General features: G+C 45.0%; 1 protein-coding gene across 1 annotated transcript; it reads right to left on the bottom strand.

Moving 5' to 3' along the window:
* Positions 1-16,308: 16,308 nt before the first annotated feature.
* Positions 16,309-18,303, bottom strand: UBB (ubiquitin B). Its single transcript, XM_005870204.2, has 2 exons — positions 18,198-18,303; positions 16,309-16,920 (listed from the first exon to the last, which is right to left on the bottom strand). The coding sequence occupies exon 2, from the start codon at positions 16,912-16,914 to the stop codon at positions 16,468-16,470; it is 447 nt and encodes a 148-aa protein (XP_005870266.2). The 5' UTR covers positions 16,915-16,920; positions 18,198-18,303; the 3' UTR covers positions 16,309-16,467.
* Between the last annotated feature and the right edge of the window lie 1,191 nt (positions 18,304-19,494).

Raw genomic sequence — 19,494 nt, 5'->3', positions numbered from 1 at the left:
CCCCCGCGCCTCCCCCCACCCTTCTCCCGCCCAAGCGAGGCCCCGCCCCCTTCCAAGTGAATATCCGGACACGCCCTCCCGGGGCCGCGCGAGGCGGTGGTCGGTGGTCCGGGCTGAGGCTGGGAGGACCGCGGGGCGCCCTCCTAATGCCCGCTGTTCTCCCCAAGTGACAGTGGGGATACCGCAGCCCGTGCCCTCTGCCTCCCTCCTACCGAGCGGGTGCACCAAGGGGTGGGCACAGGCGGCACCGCCCTCCAGGCAAAGCCAGGCGCTTTATGGGCTTTTTTCTTCTCTCTTTTTTTAAATCCTTACCTCCACCCTGCGAGGTAGATTCCCTTTGGAATCTCCACTTCAGAGAAGGGGAAAGTCAGAGATGAAGTCTCCGTTTGTTTTGCACTTTGCACGTGATGGCAGTGGGATTCGAACCCAGACATTCTGATGGCCCTTTGCGTTTTCATCTCTCTTTTGCAAAGAGGGAGGAGAAAGAGGAGGGGAAAAGGAAGTTTATTTTTTAATTTAAATCCTTTATAGTTTAAAGTATTACATAAGTCTCCTTTTCCCCTCATTGTCCTCTTCCCGGCCACTCCCAACCCCCAGCACATGCCCTCTTCCCCCTACTGTTATGCTCATATGCATGCATATAAATCCTTTGGTTGAGCTCTTACCCCCAGGAAGTTTTTTGTAGTCTAACGATCCCCTTTAAAAAACACTGACAGTTCAAAAACTTTTGACAGCCCTGGCCAGTATGGCTCAGTTGGTTGGACATCAGCCCATGCATCCAGGGACTGCCAGCTTGATTCCAATCGGGGCACACAGCTCAATCCTTGGTGGGGGACATGCAGGAGGCAGCCCACTGATGTTTCTCTCTCTCTCACTCTCCCTTTTAAAAAAATAAAATAAACTTCTGACAAACGTGTATGTAATTGTATTACCACCACAGCTATCAAGATACAGAGCATTTTCTTCACCCCAAAATGCTCTCTGGGCCCCTGTGCCCTCCCCTCCATGACTGCCATGCTCTGATAACCACTGATCTGGGCTCTGCTCTTGCAGCTTTGCCATTTCCAGGGTGTCATGTGAATGGAATCACACAATATGTGTATCCCTGGCTTTTAAGGTCCTACATCAAGCATGTCAAACTCAAAGGCTAACACGGGCCAAATAAACAAGGAGTAAGTGTATGTGGGCTGCAAAAAAACAAAAGCTTCAATTTTCATACAAATGTAGGCTTATTTCGATAGAGACATGCTGAATACAAAGGGCTGAAATAAGTAAGTCATCGTTAACATAAAATAATAGAACATTTTAATAAAAATTACTCCAGAGTAATATTTTTTCTTGCACATTAACTTACCAGATGCTGAATAACTGCACAAATTAATAAGCATAATGCAAATAAGCCTATTTTTCTTGTTCTCCGAAATATTTCCTGTTGCGCACACCAAACAAGTCAGTCAAGACTAATGGCATGGCCATTGGCTGCTAAAATATTCGCTGCTGGTATTAGTGGAGAGAAATGGTGCGCCTGTGCGTAAGGCGCTAAGGGAAATGAATGCAACACGATTATAGGAATCAGTCATTAGCGCACATTGTAGTTCGTTATTAATAATTATGTATAATAGGATATTATAAAAATTAAGTTACGAAATTTTTATTAAAACGTTTCTTACATATTGTTATATTGGCTGGGCCGCAAAAATATTCATTGTGGGCCGAGAGTTTGACATGCTTGTCCTACATAGCTTGTTCTTGCTGCAGTTTCCTTTGGCAGAGTCTGTCCCTCTCCTAGGCCCCCAGATGTTGAGGAAAGTTTGCTGCCACTGCCTGGGGCATGGTTCAGGCCTAGGAAGGGAAGGGTGGGCTGGGTTCTACTTCTGAAGGTGTCTTAGTCTGTTTGGGTTGCTATAATGAACCACAGACTGGGCAGCTTATACACAACAGAAACGTATTTCTCATCGCTCTGGAGGCTGGAAAGTCCAAGGTCAGGGCACCAGCATGGCTCCATACTGGTGAGGACCCTCTTCCTGGTTCACGGCCAGGCACCTTCTTGCTGCTTCCTCTTTTATAGGCGCTAATCTCATTCCTGAGGGCTCCACCTTCCTGCCCTAAACAACTCCTAAGGGCCTACCTCCTAATACCATCACATCTGGCCGTTAGGTTTCCACATTAGAATCTGGGGGACATGCAAATATTCGGGCCACAGCAGAGAGACGGCAAGTTGAGTAAAGAACCAGGGGCAAGAGTTTGAAACAAGACTTTAGGAAATTTCAGAAACGTCACTCACATTTAGACTTTATCGTGTAAGTAATAAAGAATCATTTAGATTTGAGTGTTAGACCCTCCCCTGGAGCCCTAGGGTTACCAGGATCCACCTCGTTACTACTAAAGCTTCTCTCTGAAGAGAAAAGTTGTCAGCCAGGTCTGCTCCCGGCCTGGATGTTTTAGGCCTCACACTGCCTAACCCAGGGCTAGGGCCAGAGTTAGAGAGAGAATGGGAAAATTCATGCACCAGAGTTTTCTGTGTTCCTCTGTGTTGTCTCTTCTTACCTTAGTTTTGGTGTGTGTGTGTGTGTGTGTGTGTGTGTGTGTGTGTGTGTGTGTGTGTGTTCCTGCCTTTCCAGGCAGAGGTTTTCCTCAAATGTCCGGCACATGGATGGGGCTTGCTTAAGCATCCCCCTAGGGTGATGTCATGGTTCCCAAAGTCTAGTACTCAGATGTCCACTTCATTCCCCCTGGTTAGCAGGGTCTCATCTGTCTGTGGGTCCACAGGGCACTGAGGTCTCAGCTTCATTCCTGCGTTATCAGTGTCATCCTCTGCCTATGGCACACACACTTCTGGCCACGCCTCTCTGCCTGGTCTTCTCTCCTACTCTCTTTGTCCTGGAAGGTTTACACCTCTCTTACTCATTTACGATCTTTTAGAGGGGATTGAGGAGGAAGCCATTTTTAAACTGTGAGCCCAACCATAACTGGTGTTTTATTTCTTTTAAAAAAATACTTTTATTGACTTCACAGAGGAAGGGAGAGGGAGAGAGAGATAGAAACAAGTTTCAGACCAAGTGTGAGAAAACCTGATTACCTCTGTTTTCTCAAAAAAGTGAGATCGCCCGGGCTGGCATGGCTCAGTTGGTTGAGCATCATCTCATTTACCAAGAAATCGCCCATTTGATTCCTGGTGGGGGCACATGCCCAGGTTGTGGGCTCAATCCCCAGTAGGGGGCGTGCAGGAGGCAGCCGATCAATGTTTCTCTCTCCCTCTCCCTTCCTGTCTTATTCTTAAAAAATCAATAAAAACATATATTTTTTTTAAAAAAAATGTGAAGTTAAGGTCACTAGCTGAGAGTAAAGGGGCAGGTGGGGAGGTTGAAGAAAGAAAATAAAGCATATTGCGTCTCAGACTAATGGAGTGAAATTGCCTGGCAGAGTTCAGAATCCCTTTGAGTTGTGCAATCATGAATTTAAAGTGAAACCAGGCTCTTTAGCTGTGTGACTGCCCCACCACCACCACCACCAGCAGCAGCAGTTGGGTGCAAGCAGGGAGAAGGCAGATATTGGAGTCATCAGGCCTGGGTTTTTGCCAGGTGACCAGGAGAGGAAAACACAGCCAGCTACTCCTCACCTCACAAAAGAACTCCTCACTGTCATGTTTTCACACTTCGCTCTCCAGAGAGAAGCAGCACGAGGAGGACTCACCCCTAAAATGTCATTCCCTAGGCTGGGTGTTTTGAGGGGGAATGAGTAGGCAACTGCCGGGAGCCAGCCAGGAGCCACCTGTTTTTCTTAGCATCTCCCAAGCACAGGCAGCCTGGATGCCCTGATTTGACACCAAGTGTGCCCTGGAGCAGAGCCCTGAGTCATTGCAGAGGTGGAGGTAGGCAATGGGTGGGGAAGCAAGACTAGAGGCCCACTCCTCCATCTTATCTTCCAGTTCAAAACAGCACGCCCCTCCCACCCAGCAGATGTGCTAACTCAGCATCTTGTTTGACCCTGACCTGTCATTGTATTTATCACCCACATTACAAGTGTCCGTTTACTTCCCTGTTTCTACCCGAGAATTGAGTATATTTGTCTGGGTAGCCTTAGAGATTGGACAGGGTAAGAAAGACCACTTTTAGTTCACAAATATTTAAGGCTCTAGAGTAAGGCTTAGAACATACTTATTTCCTTAGTGTTAGGTCTGATCAAATAACTGAATCGATGCTCCCTCCCCCGGGAACGGACCTTTAGGCCATTTCACTATGGACATTCCCTTCTGCTGAGACCACACTTGCTGAGACCACATTCCATTATCTCCTCTACGGACCTGCGCAGAGACTTCTCCGCCAGGATAAAGCCATCCAACGTCCTTTAGAAACCGCCAACTCCGTCCCTGGGGGCTGGAGCCATCCAGGCTCAGCCACCTGGTGTGCGGACAATCGAAGATCGAAGATGGAATAAATTCATAATCCCTCACCACTCTGGCCTCGTGCACACGCCCGTTCGTTCCTCCTGTGGCGACCTAACACTTGGGAGATGCTTTGGTCCTGAATTCACACAAAGCTTTTTGGCTTCACCTTTTCCGAATGGAAGGGGTGATATTCGCCTATTTCTGGGTGTTCCCAAACCATGCCCCACAGAAAGTTTGGGTTTCCACCCTTTTCTCCCTTACATTCTGTGGTTTGGGGTCACCCAAGAGCCTGCGCAGATGTTGCATTTACTTTGTGGGATGTCTTTAGGCACAGGTCCCTTGAGTCAGTATAAATTTCCATGTTAGACTACCCACTTCAGGCGCTGCTCACCTGAGCCCAGGGCACGGAGCTTGGAGCCAGGATGTAAGACTCTGTCCTGGAACACGAGTGCAGAGGCCAGAGCTGAGAGGGAAACTAGTGAACTATTTTAAGTGGCTGCAGTCAGTCTGCAGGGGAGCAGCTACACAGAGTGAGTCATCAGACATTACTGGAAGCCAGAGGAGCCTCCACCTGCGTTCTGGGGGCTCTGCACAGAGGCGTCTGAGACAGCAGAGGCACCAGCAGCTCAGGAGAGGCTGAGGCCGGAGGAGCAGAGGAGGAGACACTGCTGTGCAGGCTCCTCCCGCCCCCACTTTTGCCCCCTTAACCCCTTCCTTCTTGTCTCTGGAGGCCTCCGTTTGTCTACGCTCCCCTAGTCATGCTTTCAGGGGACTCAGGACCTTCTCCTTTCTCTAGGTCTTGGTCGCTGTGGGGGCAAGGAGCCATATTGTTCCAGCAAACTTTGCCAACCTGCTTCCAGGAAAAGCTCAGGGAGGAGGGGGGAGGAGGATTACCTAAAAGGCCATCAGAGCTTCTGGCTGCAAAAGAGAGAAGGCCATTTTAGCCTCTAAAGGCAATTACAGTGCACATTTCATTGACCTGCTTTCTGGTATATGTGAGCAGTGTTATTTCTTATGTGCTATACAAATGGTTGGAGCTTAATTAGCAGTATAACTAAGTAGTAATGCTGCCAGTCTCCTTCAGACAAACAGTAAAAATAAATAAATAAATAAATACGATTACACGCAGGCCTGATGCTCAGAAAAATAGCTTTCACAGGGGTGGGAGGGACTGGGGTGCTGCTTCACAGGAAGCTGAGGCAAGCAGAAGGTGCTGGAAGCTTCCAGCTAACCCGACCAAGTGAGGGGTGAAAGCTTCGTTTGTTGAAAGGTCGCAAGAGCGTATTTAGCCTTAGAAGTAAGGTCTTCCTCTGATAAGTCCCAAAGGCCTTTTTCTCCCCCAAATGCTAGCGCATCCCCTTTGCTGGATGGGGTGAACAGAGCAGTTCCGAACATTGGGAGAGTTACCTGCATTCGCCAAGGCCAGTGTTTGGGCCGCACACTGAGGAAGTGGAGGGCGGGCCCCTGTGCTCTGTCTTTGCCTGCAGAGCCACTGATCCCAGAAGTTAGCCCATCAGCAAGCTCCTATCCATCTCCAGGTGAATGGGACCAAGGCGGATGGACGCCTGGCTCTGCTGAGCTTCCCCTTCCGTTGGGTTCCTTTGATGTCAGCTGTTGGCCTGGAGCCTAGCCCCTCGCTCCAGTGTAGGAGCAGGAAGGAAGGTGCAGCTCCTGGGCCACTCGTGGAGCTCATAAACGACAGCTAATTCCACAAATATTCACCGGTGTGGATGGAAAGCCGCGTAAAAAGATGGGCTTGTGTCATTGGGGTCCTGGCAAACTGTCTTAATGCCTCATAATTATAGGGAAATTCCTGAAACTCTAAAATTTAACCACTAAACAGAATTGCAGGGTCTGCAGTAGAGTAAATGTTCTTAGCAAACCAATAAGTAAGACACCTGAACAAAAATTTTAAAAACTGAAGATATGAAGGGACAGTTCACAGGAGAAAAGAAAGGATGCTAAACCTGACTTATCAAATAAATGTGACTTTTTATTAATTATTTATTTATTTTAGTAGATAATATTGGCCCATGATGAAAATTCAAACTGTTCAAAAGATATTTTCTTTCTGGAACCAACCACTGTTAGCAAGTTCTTTTTCCTTTCTTTTGTATTAAAACATATTTGACGAACAGCATTAGCAATTTCTATGTATTCTTCTAGAATTATCCTACATGTGCTGACCAGCAGACCCTGAGCGATGGATGAATAGATTACTCTGACACATGTTTCTGTGAAACAGAGGCTAAGAGGGTGGTTGGCAATAGGCACCAAAAACAGCCTCAATCGCCTGCCTCCTTTGGCTTTTACTGTAACAACAACTTGAACTAAAATTAACCTCTAGATACAATCAGCAGGGCAAGTATCCTTGAGAAAGTATATGCTTCTACAAGGTCGGGTCTTAAAGACTAAACATAGAGATTCCAGCAAAACACCCAGGGGATCGCACTTGTTTGGAAAAGTCAAGGTAGGGGCTGCTGCCTTGGCAAGTTCCCCCAGAGGCCCCTGACCTTTTGGAGAATCCTCCTTACAGACTTCACAACCAAGTCCCATGCTTCGCCACATACATGTATGCAAAATCATTAACATATAAATAATCCCCTTTCCACGCAGGTGTTAACACACACTGCTATTCATATTTATGTTGTTTTCAGTGCATTGCTACTGTTAAGAATACAGCAGTGTACATCTGTGTCCATGCTTCTTTGTTTACATCTGTGAGAACATCTGAAAAAATTTTAGCAGTGGAATTGCTGGGTCAAAGGGTATGTACATTTCATTCTCATAGGTACTTACCAACTATACTCCAAAGAGGTTTTACCAGTTTATGCTGAACAACAATGCATATGGATGTATTTCTCTACTCTCTTGGAAATAGTGTACTAGCAATCCTGTTTTATCTTTTTTAATCTGGAAGATTTTTTTTATATATTTTATTGATTTTTTTTACAGAGAGGAAGGGAGAGAGACAGAGAGCCAGAAACATCAATGAGAGAGAAACGTCGACCAGCTGCCTCCTGCACACCCCACACTGGGGACGTGCCCGCAACCAAGGCACATGCCCCTGACCGGAATCGAACCTGGGACCCTTCAGTCCGCAGGTTGACACTCCATCCACTGATCCAAACCGGCCAGGGCTGAAAGATATTTTTAAATGCTATTTCATGTATTTACTAGTCATTTTTCTTACTGCAAGTAAAGCTGCACATCTTTTCATATGTTTAAGAACCACTTAGTTTTCTGTGAATTGTCTGTTCTTATTCTTTGCCTATTTTTCTATTGGATTACTAATCTGTTTCTTATATATATTGTAGAAACTCCTTATACATTAAAGAAATTAGCCCTTATATATGTTGTAAATATTTTTTCCAGTTTGCTACTTATCTTTTGACAAAAATGTGAAAAAATGAATTCATAAGGTGTTGACCAAGAAGTTGCCTACAAATGTGCCATCCATATGGATTAAATAAATTATGATACATACAATAGAATGTTGTGCATCTCTTTAAATGAAGATTTATAATTATTAACAAAATAATATCTATGCATAGTAAGTAGAAAAGGCAGGATATAAAACATTATGTGAGCCCCTTTTTGAAAAATGTACGTTAAAAAAAATGTATGTTACCAATAGTCACCTCTAGTTGGTAGAAATTCAGGTACTTTATTCAGGTTATTTTATTTTCTTCTTTTTTCCATTCTAGCTTATCTGAATTTTTTAAAAATTATGAAGTTGTGTTGTATTGTCCATTTAACAAGATAAAACATATGAATTAAGCTATTTCCATGTAAAAAAAATAAAAGTAGCCCTAGTCAGTTTGGCTCAATGAATAGAGGTCAGCCTGCGGACCAAAGGGTCCCACGTTCAATTCCGGTCAAAGGCACACGCCTCAGTTGCAGGCTCCTCCTCGGCTCAGGCCCTAGTCAGGGCTCCTGCAGGAGGCAACCAATCGATGTGTCTCTCTCACATCGATATTTCTCTCTGTCTGTCCCCTCCCTTCCACTCTCTCTGAAGTAAATAAGTAATTAAGTAAGTAAATAAATAAAATAAGCTACTAGTAATTCTAAACAAGGCAAACATATTTAAAAATACAAAAAGAAGCATGGGGTTATCATCTGAGTGACAGGAAACAATGATAATAGTGTTCAGTATGCTTGGCAAAGTATAGTTATGTGATATAAAAGGCATTTGTCAAGGCCACTATTGACACTGGAGTTAAGATAGGCATTACAATAATCCAGCGGTTTTCAACGTTTTCCATCTCATGGCACACATAAACTAATTATTAAAATTCTGTGGCACACCAAAAACTATATTATATTTTTTGCTGATCTGACAAAAAAATAGGTATAATTTTGAATTGTTCATACCGAATGACTATGTGTTGGCTATTGTCATTTTTTTATTTGACAATCTAAGAGAAAAGAGGTCAGTGCCCTGGACTAAATAGTCAGGTATTGTATGTTTTAAAAATTCTTGCAGCACACTAATGTGCCTCTTGCAGCACACCAGTTGAAAATCCATGCATTAATCACTAGATAATTAACGGCTTTAAAGAGTCTCTACCGCCCTAGCTGGTTTGGCTCAGTGGATAGAGCATCGGCCTGTAGACTGAAGGGTCCTGAGTTCAATTCTGGTCAAGGGCACATACCCGGGTTCCAGGCTCGATTGGCAGGAGGCAGCCGATCAATGATTCTCATCATTGATGTTTCTCTCTCTCCCTCTCCCTTACTCTCTAAGGAGAAAAAAAAAAAAGAGTGTCTGTCATTGGTTTGTTGATCCCTGTGGGGAAGAATGCTATTATGATCTGGGAGTCATGTGGGGGGGCATGTTTCTCTTCCTGGAACACTCTTCACCCAGAGGGGTGTAGAAACATTGATGATTCTGTTTCTTAAAAAATGTGTTGTAGTTATCAACAGCCTTACACTTTTACTTATTTTTTGGGCCCAGAAGTAATACAGAAAAAGATTGCCAGATTCTCTTTCAGTTTCAAAACTTCTGTTTTGACAAAAGATACCATAAACAAACAGTGAGATAATAGTCTCAAAGACACTATTTATCACAATTATAACAGATAAGTTATTACTTTTTAAAAAATATAAAGAGGTCCTACAAATTAATAATAAAAAGGGCAAAGGTGTGAAAAGGTAATTCTCAGTACAAATTAATGTAAAAAAATACAAATAGTGCTTAATCTCATAAGGTTAATCAGAAACATGCAAATTAAAACAATAAGGTGTCCTCTGGCCAGGTACTCAATTGGTTAGAGCATCATTCCAATATGCCAAGGTTGTGGGTTCCATCCTCAGTCAGGACACATACAAGAATCAACCAATCCTATATAATAAAGAGCTAATACGCAAATGGTCATCACATCCTCATGCCCTTGCACCAGAACTGCTTAGACACTCAACACTGGGGAGAGAGGAATGAGGACCAGCCAGGCTGCGGCCCAGGAGAGGGACAAGCCGCATGCCCTGCGGTTCTGGGCACCAGTGGCTGCACCTGCACCTGTGGTCCAGCCTGGGAGAGGGACAAGCCGCACACCCCGTGGTCCCGGGATTGGAGAGGGTGCAGGCCGGGCTGAGGACCCCCACCCCCATGCATGAATTTCGTGCACTGGGCCTCTAGTGAATAAATAAATAAGTGGAACAACAAATCAATCTCTCTCTTTCCCTCCCTCCCTCCCTCCCTCCCTCCTTCCCTTCTCCCTTCTCTCCTTCTCTATGTCCCTAAAATTAATCTTTAAAAAAAATTTTGCTCTTCAAATTATCCAAAATTAAAACGATTCATAATGTATGTTAATGAGGGTATGAAAGGCTAGGTACTCTTAGGCCGTACTGATGGAAATTTATGTTGGCGTAGTTTTAAAAAAATTATTGTAGTATAAGATACATAATATAAAATTTACCATTTTAACTTTTGTTGTTGTTAATCCTCACCCAAAGATATTTTTTTCATTGATTTTTAAAGAGAGGAAGGGAAGATCAGAGAGAGAGAGAAAGAGAGAGAGAGAGAGAAACATCAATGCGAGAGACATCAATTTGTTGCCTCTTGCATGTGCTCCGACTGGGGCCAGGAATCGAACCTGCAACCCAGGTACCTGCCCTTGACCTGAATCGAACCCAAAACCCTTTGGTGCATGGGCTGATGCTCTAAACACTGAGAAACACTGGCAAGAGCCATTTTAAACATTTTTAAGTGTACAGTTCAGTGTCATTAGGACATTCACATTGTTATGTAATCATCACTACTATAATCTCCAGAACTTTTCCATCATCCCAAACTAAAACTTCATATGTATTAAACACCAACTTCCTATTCCCCCTCCCCTAGACTCTGGCAACTCCATTCCACTTTCTGTCTCTACAAATTTGATTATTCTCTATACTTAATATAAGTGAAATCATATAGTATTTGTCCCTTTGTGAGTTGCTTATTCCACTTAGCATCATATCTCCCAGGTTCATCCATGTTGTAGCATGTGTCAGAATTTCCTTTCTTTTTAAAGCTGAATAATATTCCACTGTGTGTGGTACAATCTTTTTGAAAGGCAATTTTGTAATAATCAAATTGTAAAATTCCATATTCTTTGATACAGCAATAAGAGAATTTACAAGGATGTTACAGCATTATTTTAACAGTGAAAAATTTAAAACATTCTACCTATCCATCAGCAAGATAGGTAAAGTGTGAGATATCTATACTATGAAGTACAGGGTGGGGCAAAAAAAAATAGGTTTACAGTTGTGAGACAGTTTGCACTGAAAGAGGCCTGGAATTATGTGCAATCCACAATGCTAGACAGGGAGATGGGAGAGGTCATGGCTGGAACAGTGTTTCTCAAAATGTGAGGGACATTCACAGAAAAGGTTAAATAAAAAGTGAATTGAAAAACACTGGGTTAGCCTGGCCAGCATGGCTCAGTGGTTGACCTATGAACCAGGAGGTCACTGTTTGATTCCTGGTCAGGGCACATGCCCTGGTTGTGGGCTCCATCCCCAGTATGGAATGTGCGGGAAGCAGCCAATCAATGATTCTCTCTTATCATTGATGTTTCTATCTCTCTCTCGCTCTCCCTTTCTTTCTGAAATCAATAAAAAATATGTTTAAAAATAAAAGAAGAAGAAAGAAAAACAGTGGGTTAAACAACATTAAACAAAATCTTTTAAGGCAAAACTTCTTGGAGCCTTTAATATAGTCGTGCATGTCATAAGTCTCTAGGAGGGAGGTAATAGCTTCCTGAGCACTTGTGACCACACATCCTTTTTACAGTGGTTATGTTTGGAGGACAAAGTTTGGGAAACATTGATATTATAAATTTCTGAAAGTAAAGGTATTCCTTAAGAGGAGTTGTGGTAGGTGTTGTGTGGTCAGACGAGTAGGTGCTAGAACAAATTATAGGGGTTGGCTGATACCTCCTAGATGGGAAGCAAACTTTACCACTCAATTTCTGACAACAACAAAATAATAATAATTACCTTTAAAAAAGGCGGGGGGAGACTAAAGTTAGTAATGGGATCAAGAAAGTATGAAAAAAGTAAAATCCCCAAACTTACTTCCCTGTTACTATTGTTGCAGAGTGCAATATACTTTCCCAGAAATCAGCATCTGTCTTAGCTTGGAGTCCGCTGAGCCTAATTAAAAGGGAACCATGACTTGCCCCTTCAGATTATTTAAGGAATGAGCAGAGTGTAATTAAAATGAAGGCTCTTGAGGTTCAGGAAGTCTCATGAGATGTAGTTTCTGGAGGCCCTGGGAGATGCATAGAGAATGAATCAGAGACTTGTGCATAATAAATCAGGAACTCGACCCAATTTGGGAGCATAATCTGACTTCAGGATAGAAGTACTTTGCTGCCTCTTGGACAGGGATGCATGTTGTGAACAATACTGAGGATATGTTGCAAATGACTTCAGGCCTCCTGGAAGCCTATGGGTTGCACATAAGAAAATATCTAGAATATAGTTTAAATACAACTCCCTAAACCCTCTTTATCTTCCTGAAGGAATCAATGTTAAACAGGGGCCCACTCTTTTGTGTGCTCAGGGTTACAAGCCAGTAAGTGGAGCCAGATTTAAACTCAAGTAGTCGTGTCTCCAGAGCCACACTCCGAATCATTTTATTATACTGCAACACTTTTATACAGAGGGTGTATAATCTTTTAAATTGAATGGACTTCATAATTTATGTATAATTCACTGTACTGTTCTCATTTATTTTTTCATTTCACTGAGAACTAGCAAAAACTTTATCTTGGAGTGGCATCAGGCTACCGGGTCTTGCTTTCAGCATGCCAAGCAAGCATTCTTTTAACACAACTTAGCACACAGGCACCTTTCAGGAAAGTTCATAAAAAATAGAACATATTAATGAATTCCTAAGTAGAAGGTAGACAATGAAGATTATAATTGGGGATGGTTGAGACACAGAGAGAGCCTTTTCCTTGCTCAAATTTCAATTGTGTGTAGGGTGAATTGGCTGAGACCCATGAATACCTTTGGGGATTCCTATGGAAGAGATCCTGAGGCTTAAGAGACAGGAACAGCCGAAACCCTTTTTCACAAGACCCATTAGCACAGTGGTTCTCAACCTTGGCTGCACATTAGAATCACCTGGGAATCTTTTTAAAATCCTGATTTCTGGGCCTCATCCTCCGGAAATTCTGTTTCTTTGTTATGGGGTGAAGCCACAACATTAATAACAAAGAAACAGAATTTCCAGAGGATGTGCAGCCAAGGTTGAGAACCACTGCATTAGCACGTCAAGTCGTAGTGAAGATTGGTAGAAATGACAATTGTGCAAGTCCTATTTGCCCAAACCAAATGCTGTTCAGTGAAATGCATTTATTCTCTATATTTTTATTTATATACTAGAGGCCCAGTGGGGGGGGGGTGTCCTCAGCCTGGCCTGCACCCTCCCCAATCCAGGACCCCCTTAGAGGATGTCCGACTGCCGGTTTAGGCCCCCAACTTCCCTCCACTGCCAGTCTGATCTCACCCCTAACTGCCTCTCCTCAACCCCCACCATCATGGCTTTGTCCAGAAGGAAATAGGACGTCCAGAAAATGGCAGGTTGACCTGGTCTAATTAGCATATTACCCTTTTATTAGTAAAGATTTTTTGTTAATCCTCATGTGAGGATCCTTTTTTCCATTGTTTTTTAGAGTGGGAGAGGGAGGGAGGGGGAAGGGAGACACATCCGTTTGTTGCCTCCAGCACACCTGTTACAGGGCCGGGATTAAACCTGCCATCCAGGTATATGTCCTTGACCAGAAACCGAAGTTGAGACCCTTCAGTGTGTGTGTGTGTGTGTGTGTAATGTATATGTATTTGATTTCAGAGGATAGAAACATCAATGAGAATCATTGATCGGCTGCTTCCCCCCCTCCCCCCTCCCATTCACCTCACACCAGGGATCGAGCCCGAAACCCAGGCACATGCCCTGAACTGTGACCTCCTGGTTCATGGGTCAATGCTCAACCACTTATTTTTATTTTGGAAACATCAATCTGTTGTTCCACTCATGTATTCATTGATTCTTGTATGTGACCAGGAATCAAACCGGAAACCTTGGTATATGCTATAACCAACTGAGCTGCCCAGCCAGGGCCTATTTTTCAAGTTTATTAATCAAGGCTTTTATTAGTGTTAACAAAAAATGTGAAAGACAATTTTTTTAAACATGAACCTTTAGAAGAAGAAACACTGATGTGATAGGGAAACATCAATCCATTGCCTTCTGTACATATCCTGACTGGGAACTAAGCGAACCTGTGACCTTTCAGTGTAAGGAACAATGGGTCAGCCACACCAGCCAGGGGAAGAACAATCTTTAAAAATCCAGCTTTAGCCCTGACCAGTTTGGCTCAGTGTCTAGACTAGAGCCTCGGCCTGTGGACTGAAAAGTCCCAGGTTCGATTCTGGTCAAGGGCATGTACCTTGGTTGAATCCCCAGTAGGGGGTGTGCAGGAGGCAGCTGATCGATGTTTCTCTCTCATGGATGTTTCTCTCTATGCCTCTCCCTTCCTCTCTGTAAAAAAATCAATATAAAAAAAAAATCCAGCTTTACTATCCAAAGGTCTGTTTTTCCAATTATTTTATTGCATATTCAGCAAAAACCTGCTTAATAAAAGCACTAGTTTGGACATTCTGAAGGGAAAGAAACCCAACGTAATTTCATGGACTTTATGAGGTATGTCTGAGTTCATAGGACACTTGGATTCCAATCCTTGGTTCCCCGCTAACAGGAACTAAGCATTCAGCAAGTTAACCAACTGTGTAATGATCAATGGGACTAGAGGTCACCTTCCTCAAATCTAAGGAAGGCTTTAAAAAAAATTCTGCCCTAGCTGTTTGGCTCAATGGATAGAGCACCAGACCTGCAGAGTCAAAGGCACATGTGGGTGGGTGGGGAGTGTTTGCGGCTCAATCCCCAGTAGGGGGCATGCAGGAGGCAGCTAATCAATGATTCTCTCATCATTCACGTTTCTCTCCCCCTTCTTCTCTGAAATCAACAAAAATGTATTTTTAAGAGGGATAAAAACATCAATGGAAGAGACATTGATCAGCTGCCTCTTGCAACCTGGGTATTTGCCCTGGCAGGGAACTAAACTGGGTTCCTATTGATTCATGAGTTGATGCTCAACCAGTGAGCCACATCAGCCAGGCAGGCAGGCTTTTTATAAAAGCTTGATTTTTTCATTACCACCCCCAAGGGTTTGATATATAAGTGCTTTTTCCAGTGTCTAACTTAAAAAAACCCAGAGTTAAGTACTCCAAAGTTTTTATGCTCAAAATGTTTGACTGTTGCTAAGGTAGAATTCCTAAAATTAAGCCCCAAGTCATTCTGAGTGAGGTACACCTGGACTACCAAGGGTGTATTTCTAGGCCTGATGCTTGGCTTTCTGTATTTCAACAATGCACCTCTGGACACCTCCCCATCACCCCCACACACACCATCCAATTTTGTTCAAAGTTGAGAAACCACCATATCACTGGTTACACTACAGGGAATTGTTTGTAAAGGGGAAAGAGGTTGAGAACTTAAAAATCACTGTAAGAATCCAAAGGTTCTTATTCTCTCAAAATTCTCTTCCTGGCCCTAACCAGTTTTTCTCAGTGGATAGAGCGTCGTCCGGCAGACTGAAGGGTCCCAGGTTGATTCCAGTCAAGGGCATGTACCTTGATTGCAGGCACATCCCCAGTAGGGAGTGTGCAGGAGGCAGCTGATGGATCTCTCTCTCACAGATGTTTCTCTCTATCCCTCTCCATTCCTCTGTAAAAAAAAATCAGTAAAATATATTTTTAAAAATTCTCTTGTTATTAGAAATATACTGCCTAGTGTTATCGGTATGGCAGCATAAGAACTGCTTGTGTTAGCTTTAGATAAGAATGAAGACTTTTATCAAACCCCAAACTAGAAAATTTCATTTGCTGTTGCAATCTTGCCTTTCTCCTTATAATAATGTAGAGCTATTAGTCATTAAGATTGATTGTTGTTAGGACCCACCTTCATTTGCTGCCTAAAACACCAGTGTCTGCAAGTGGCCTTAGATCAGAACCTTTTTAACTCAAGTTCTTTCATGCAATGTTTCTCATCAGCCAGCCTTCTTTCAAATTTAAGGGCTCCAACTTGATTCTTGGCTCTTGACTTCACATATAACAGACAGGATTAGGTTTCCATTTCACTACCTGAAGCACTTGAGTGCAATGCACTATTGAGCAAGAAAAACAGTCAACTGGTAATTATAAGACTGAGACCAAGTTCCTATACCTTGGCACACCCTATGTTTACCAAAGTCCTGACTTAATTTTGGTCACTGACAATCTCAAAATTAAATCCCTTCCTTAAACACCGTTTTAACCAGTTAGGAATCCCCACATCACTACATAATTTCATGACGACAGACACCAAATATGCTACCATGCAACAAAACTTTTATTAACATTTTGAACAGATTCAGTTATTACTGAACTGGTAATTTCTAAACTTAAATTGGGGCAAATGGCTAGAATGCAGAGTAGTGCCATCATTGGCACTATGAATGCAAAACTGAAGAATTAACAGCCACCCCTCAGACGGAGGACCAGGTGCAGGGTGGACTCTTTCTGGATGTTGTAGTCAGAAAGAGTGCGGCCATCTTCCAGCTGCTTGCCAGCAAAGATGAGCCTCTGCTGGTCAGGGGGGATGCCTTCCTTATCCTGGATCTTGGCTTTACATCCTCAATGGTGTCACTGGGCTCCACCTCCAGGGTGATGGTCTTGCCGGTCAGGGTCTTCACGAAGATCTGCATACCACCCCTCAGACGCAGGACCAGGTGCAGGGTGGACTCTTTCTGGATGTTGTAGTCAGAAAGAGTGCGGCCATCTTCCAGCTGCTTGCCAGCAAAGATGAGCCTCTGCTGGTCAGGGGGGATGCCTTCCTTATCCTGGATCTTGGCTTTAACATTCTCAATGGTGTCACTGGGCTCCACCTCCAGGGTGATGGTCTTGCCGGTCAGGGTCTTCACGAAGATTTGCATTTTGACCTACAGAGTTCAAAAAGCAGAAGTTAATATATCATTTCAGGATCTTTACATTTATTACTTTTATATCTAATCAATTCTTCAAAACTTAACTCTTCTTCCAAATGCCTTAAATCATATACATCTCTCACAAATCTCCAATTTTTATGAAACTAGACAAGTTAATCAACCCAACATTCCTTTAAAAAAAGTTTAACCCTGCCCTGGCCGGTTCGGCTCAGTGGTTACTGTTGGCCTCTGCACCGAAGGGAGGATTCCTGGTGAAGAGGATACACTGATCTCCCCCCTCCTTCCACTCTCTCTGAAAAGCACTAGGAAAAATATCCTCGGGTGAGCATTAACAACAAAAAAGATTTTGTGGCACAGTGAAAAATCTGTGGAAGGGCGGGGGAAGAGACAGAGAACATCTATGAGACAGACACATCCATCTGTTGCCTCCCGCCCCGGGCCCCAATCCGGCAGGGATCCACTCTGCAACAGAGGTTCTTGCTCTTGTGCCCTTGACCAGATTGGAACCCGAGACCCTTCAGTCCGCAGGCGGACGTTCTAACCGCCGGCTAGGGCAATATCTCCTTTTAAAAGACAAAAAAAAAAAAAAATCATTACCCAAGGATATATTTTTTTGTTGAATTTTAGAAAGGGAGGAGAGAGGAAAGTAGAGAAACATCCATTCGAACCCCTGGGTTCGCGCCCACCACCTTTTTTTGGTGTACGGGGTTCCCAATCAACCGAATCACCCGGCCAGGGCTAAATACGAAATTTTAATTTAGTCAAGGCTTCAACTTATACTGTAGTATCGAAATTGCTTTGTAAATTTACCATCCAGAACTTTCTTCCTTAACCCCAGAATTTCCCCAAAACTTAAGCATAGCACCTAAAATAAAATTTTAAAAAACCTACAGGACACGGAAAATAAAAATTCCCTTTTAAACGGAGCTGGTAAGCGACATCTGTGTTGCGATTCGAAATGAAAAGGTTTCTAGAAGTCACACTACCTTTTTTCCGCCTTCCCCCTCTGAAACAGACACGATGGAACCGCCATCGGTTAAGCGTCTGTTGGCCCCTCTCCGCGCGCGCCAACCGCCCCCGCTCCCTTCACGTAAACAAGGCCCACCTTCCGGAAAGGCCCAGCGACGCGACGCCGCGTCAGCTCCTCCCCTCCCCCCACCAAGGCGCACCCAGCCCAAGACCCGGCCAGTTTCCTCTCACTTCAGTTCCCTCGGCACCGCCCTCCCTCCAACCCCGGCCCCCGCCAGGTCTCGAAGGCTGCGGGCCAGTACCTGTTAGCGAGTGCGAAAATACCGCAAGTCCAAACCCGTAGAGTCTCCTCAACAACGACACAGCCCCTACAGCGTCTGGCGCGTCTATAAGTTCCGGCTAGGCGGAGCTGAAATTTATGCAACGTCTGTTGTAGACTAATCACTCCTACGTAGCCGCCGTGTCCGTGCGCCACTGAAAATAGTTCTCTCGGCCGCACCTCCCGCGACGCAGTTAGATCTTTCCAAGTAGGCCCCAAACTCCTCAGAATCTGGAAAAGGGGCCCTAAAAATTCTGCTACTCTCTATTCCAGGCTGTCCTTCTCCTCCTTTAGGAAAAAGTAGGAAAGTTATCAGGCGGATGAATTCGAGTTGAGGGAACCGTCCTCGAAAGCTCTGGAAACTTCCTTGCGGCGCCGGCGCTGATTGGTGAGGCGGGTGAAGACGAGGCTGGCGGTGATTGGTTGCGGGCTCGGCGCTCCGCTGTTGCTGGGCTCCGGGCAGGGAGAGCCGACGTTGCTAAGTGACTGAGTGCGCGTGCGCCGCAGAGGCGCGCCTCCGGGACAGCAGGGCGTTTCCGGTCGGAGGTGGGGGAGGGGTCCTCCGCTCCTGCCTCGGAATACTAGACCTGAAAACCGCGCGTTTCGGTTTTAAGCGGAGGGAGCAGGGGGTTCCGCGGAGGCTTTTCCGAGAAGGCCGCCCCGTCTGGCCCGGAGGTCTCGGGAGCCGGGCGGGGGCCGTGTCCGCTGTGAAGCGCAAGCCCACCGCCCGAGGCCTGAGGAACCCGCGCCCTTACGCCGGCGAGTTCTTAGTGTTGCTCTTGGTTGTGGAGCTTTCCTCGCGCCTCTTTACAGTCGGTGCCTTTGTTGCCGGCCCCTCACCGCCGCCAGGGGTTCCCGGACCGCCCCTGCCTCAGTGGGAGGGGGCCGGCCCCGGGCGCCATCCTTGTCTTAGCGTATAAGTGAATTTATGCGAGAGGCCTTGATGCGTTGTGAGAAGCCAGTTTATTAAAGCAATTAAAGCTGCACCTTCACTGAAAAAGCAAGTCAAGCAAATTGTGCGTCCGGCTTGAGGCACAGACGGGGGAGGTGCTGCACGCCCTCCGGTCTGTGGCCTCGGCCGCCTCCGCTGGCGTCGGGTGCAGGTGGTTCTCGGGCCCCTTGTGCTGACTGTGGCCTTCCCGCAACTCCATCCTCCCCGCTGGCTCCCCGCTGGGGGTAAAACTGCCCCTTTCCTTCCCCTCCCCCTCCCCCTCCCCCTCCCCCTCACCCTCCCCCTCACCCTCACCCTCACCCTCACCCTCACCCTCACTCTCACCCTC

This window comes from Myotis brandtii, unplaced genomic scaffold (assembly GCF_000412655.1).
Source record: "Myotis brandtii unplaced genomic scaffold, ASM41265v1 scaffold314, whole genome shotgun sequence".
NCBI classification, from domain to species: Eukaryota; Metazoa; Chordata; class Mammalia; order Chiroptera; family Vespertilionidae; genus Myotis; species Myotis brandtii.
The sequence above is the reverse complement of the archived record's forward strand: the minus strand, read 5'-3'. Positions and strand labels throughout refer to the sequence as shown.

Coding starts and splice junctions, on each gene's coding strand:
- UBB (XM_005870204.2), bottom strand. CDS start 16,914: ATGCAAATCTTCGTGAAGACCCTGACCGGCAAGACCATCACCCTGGAG.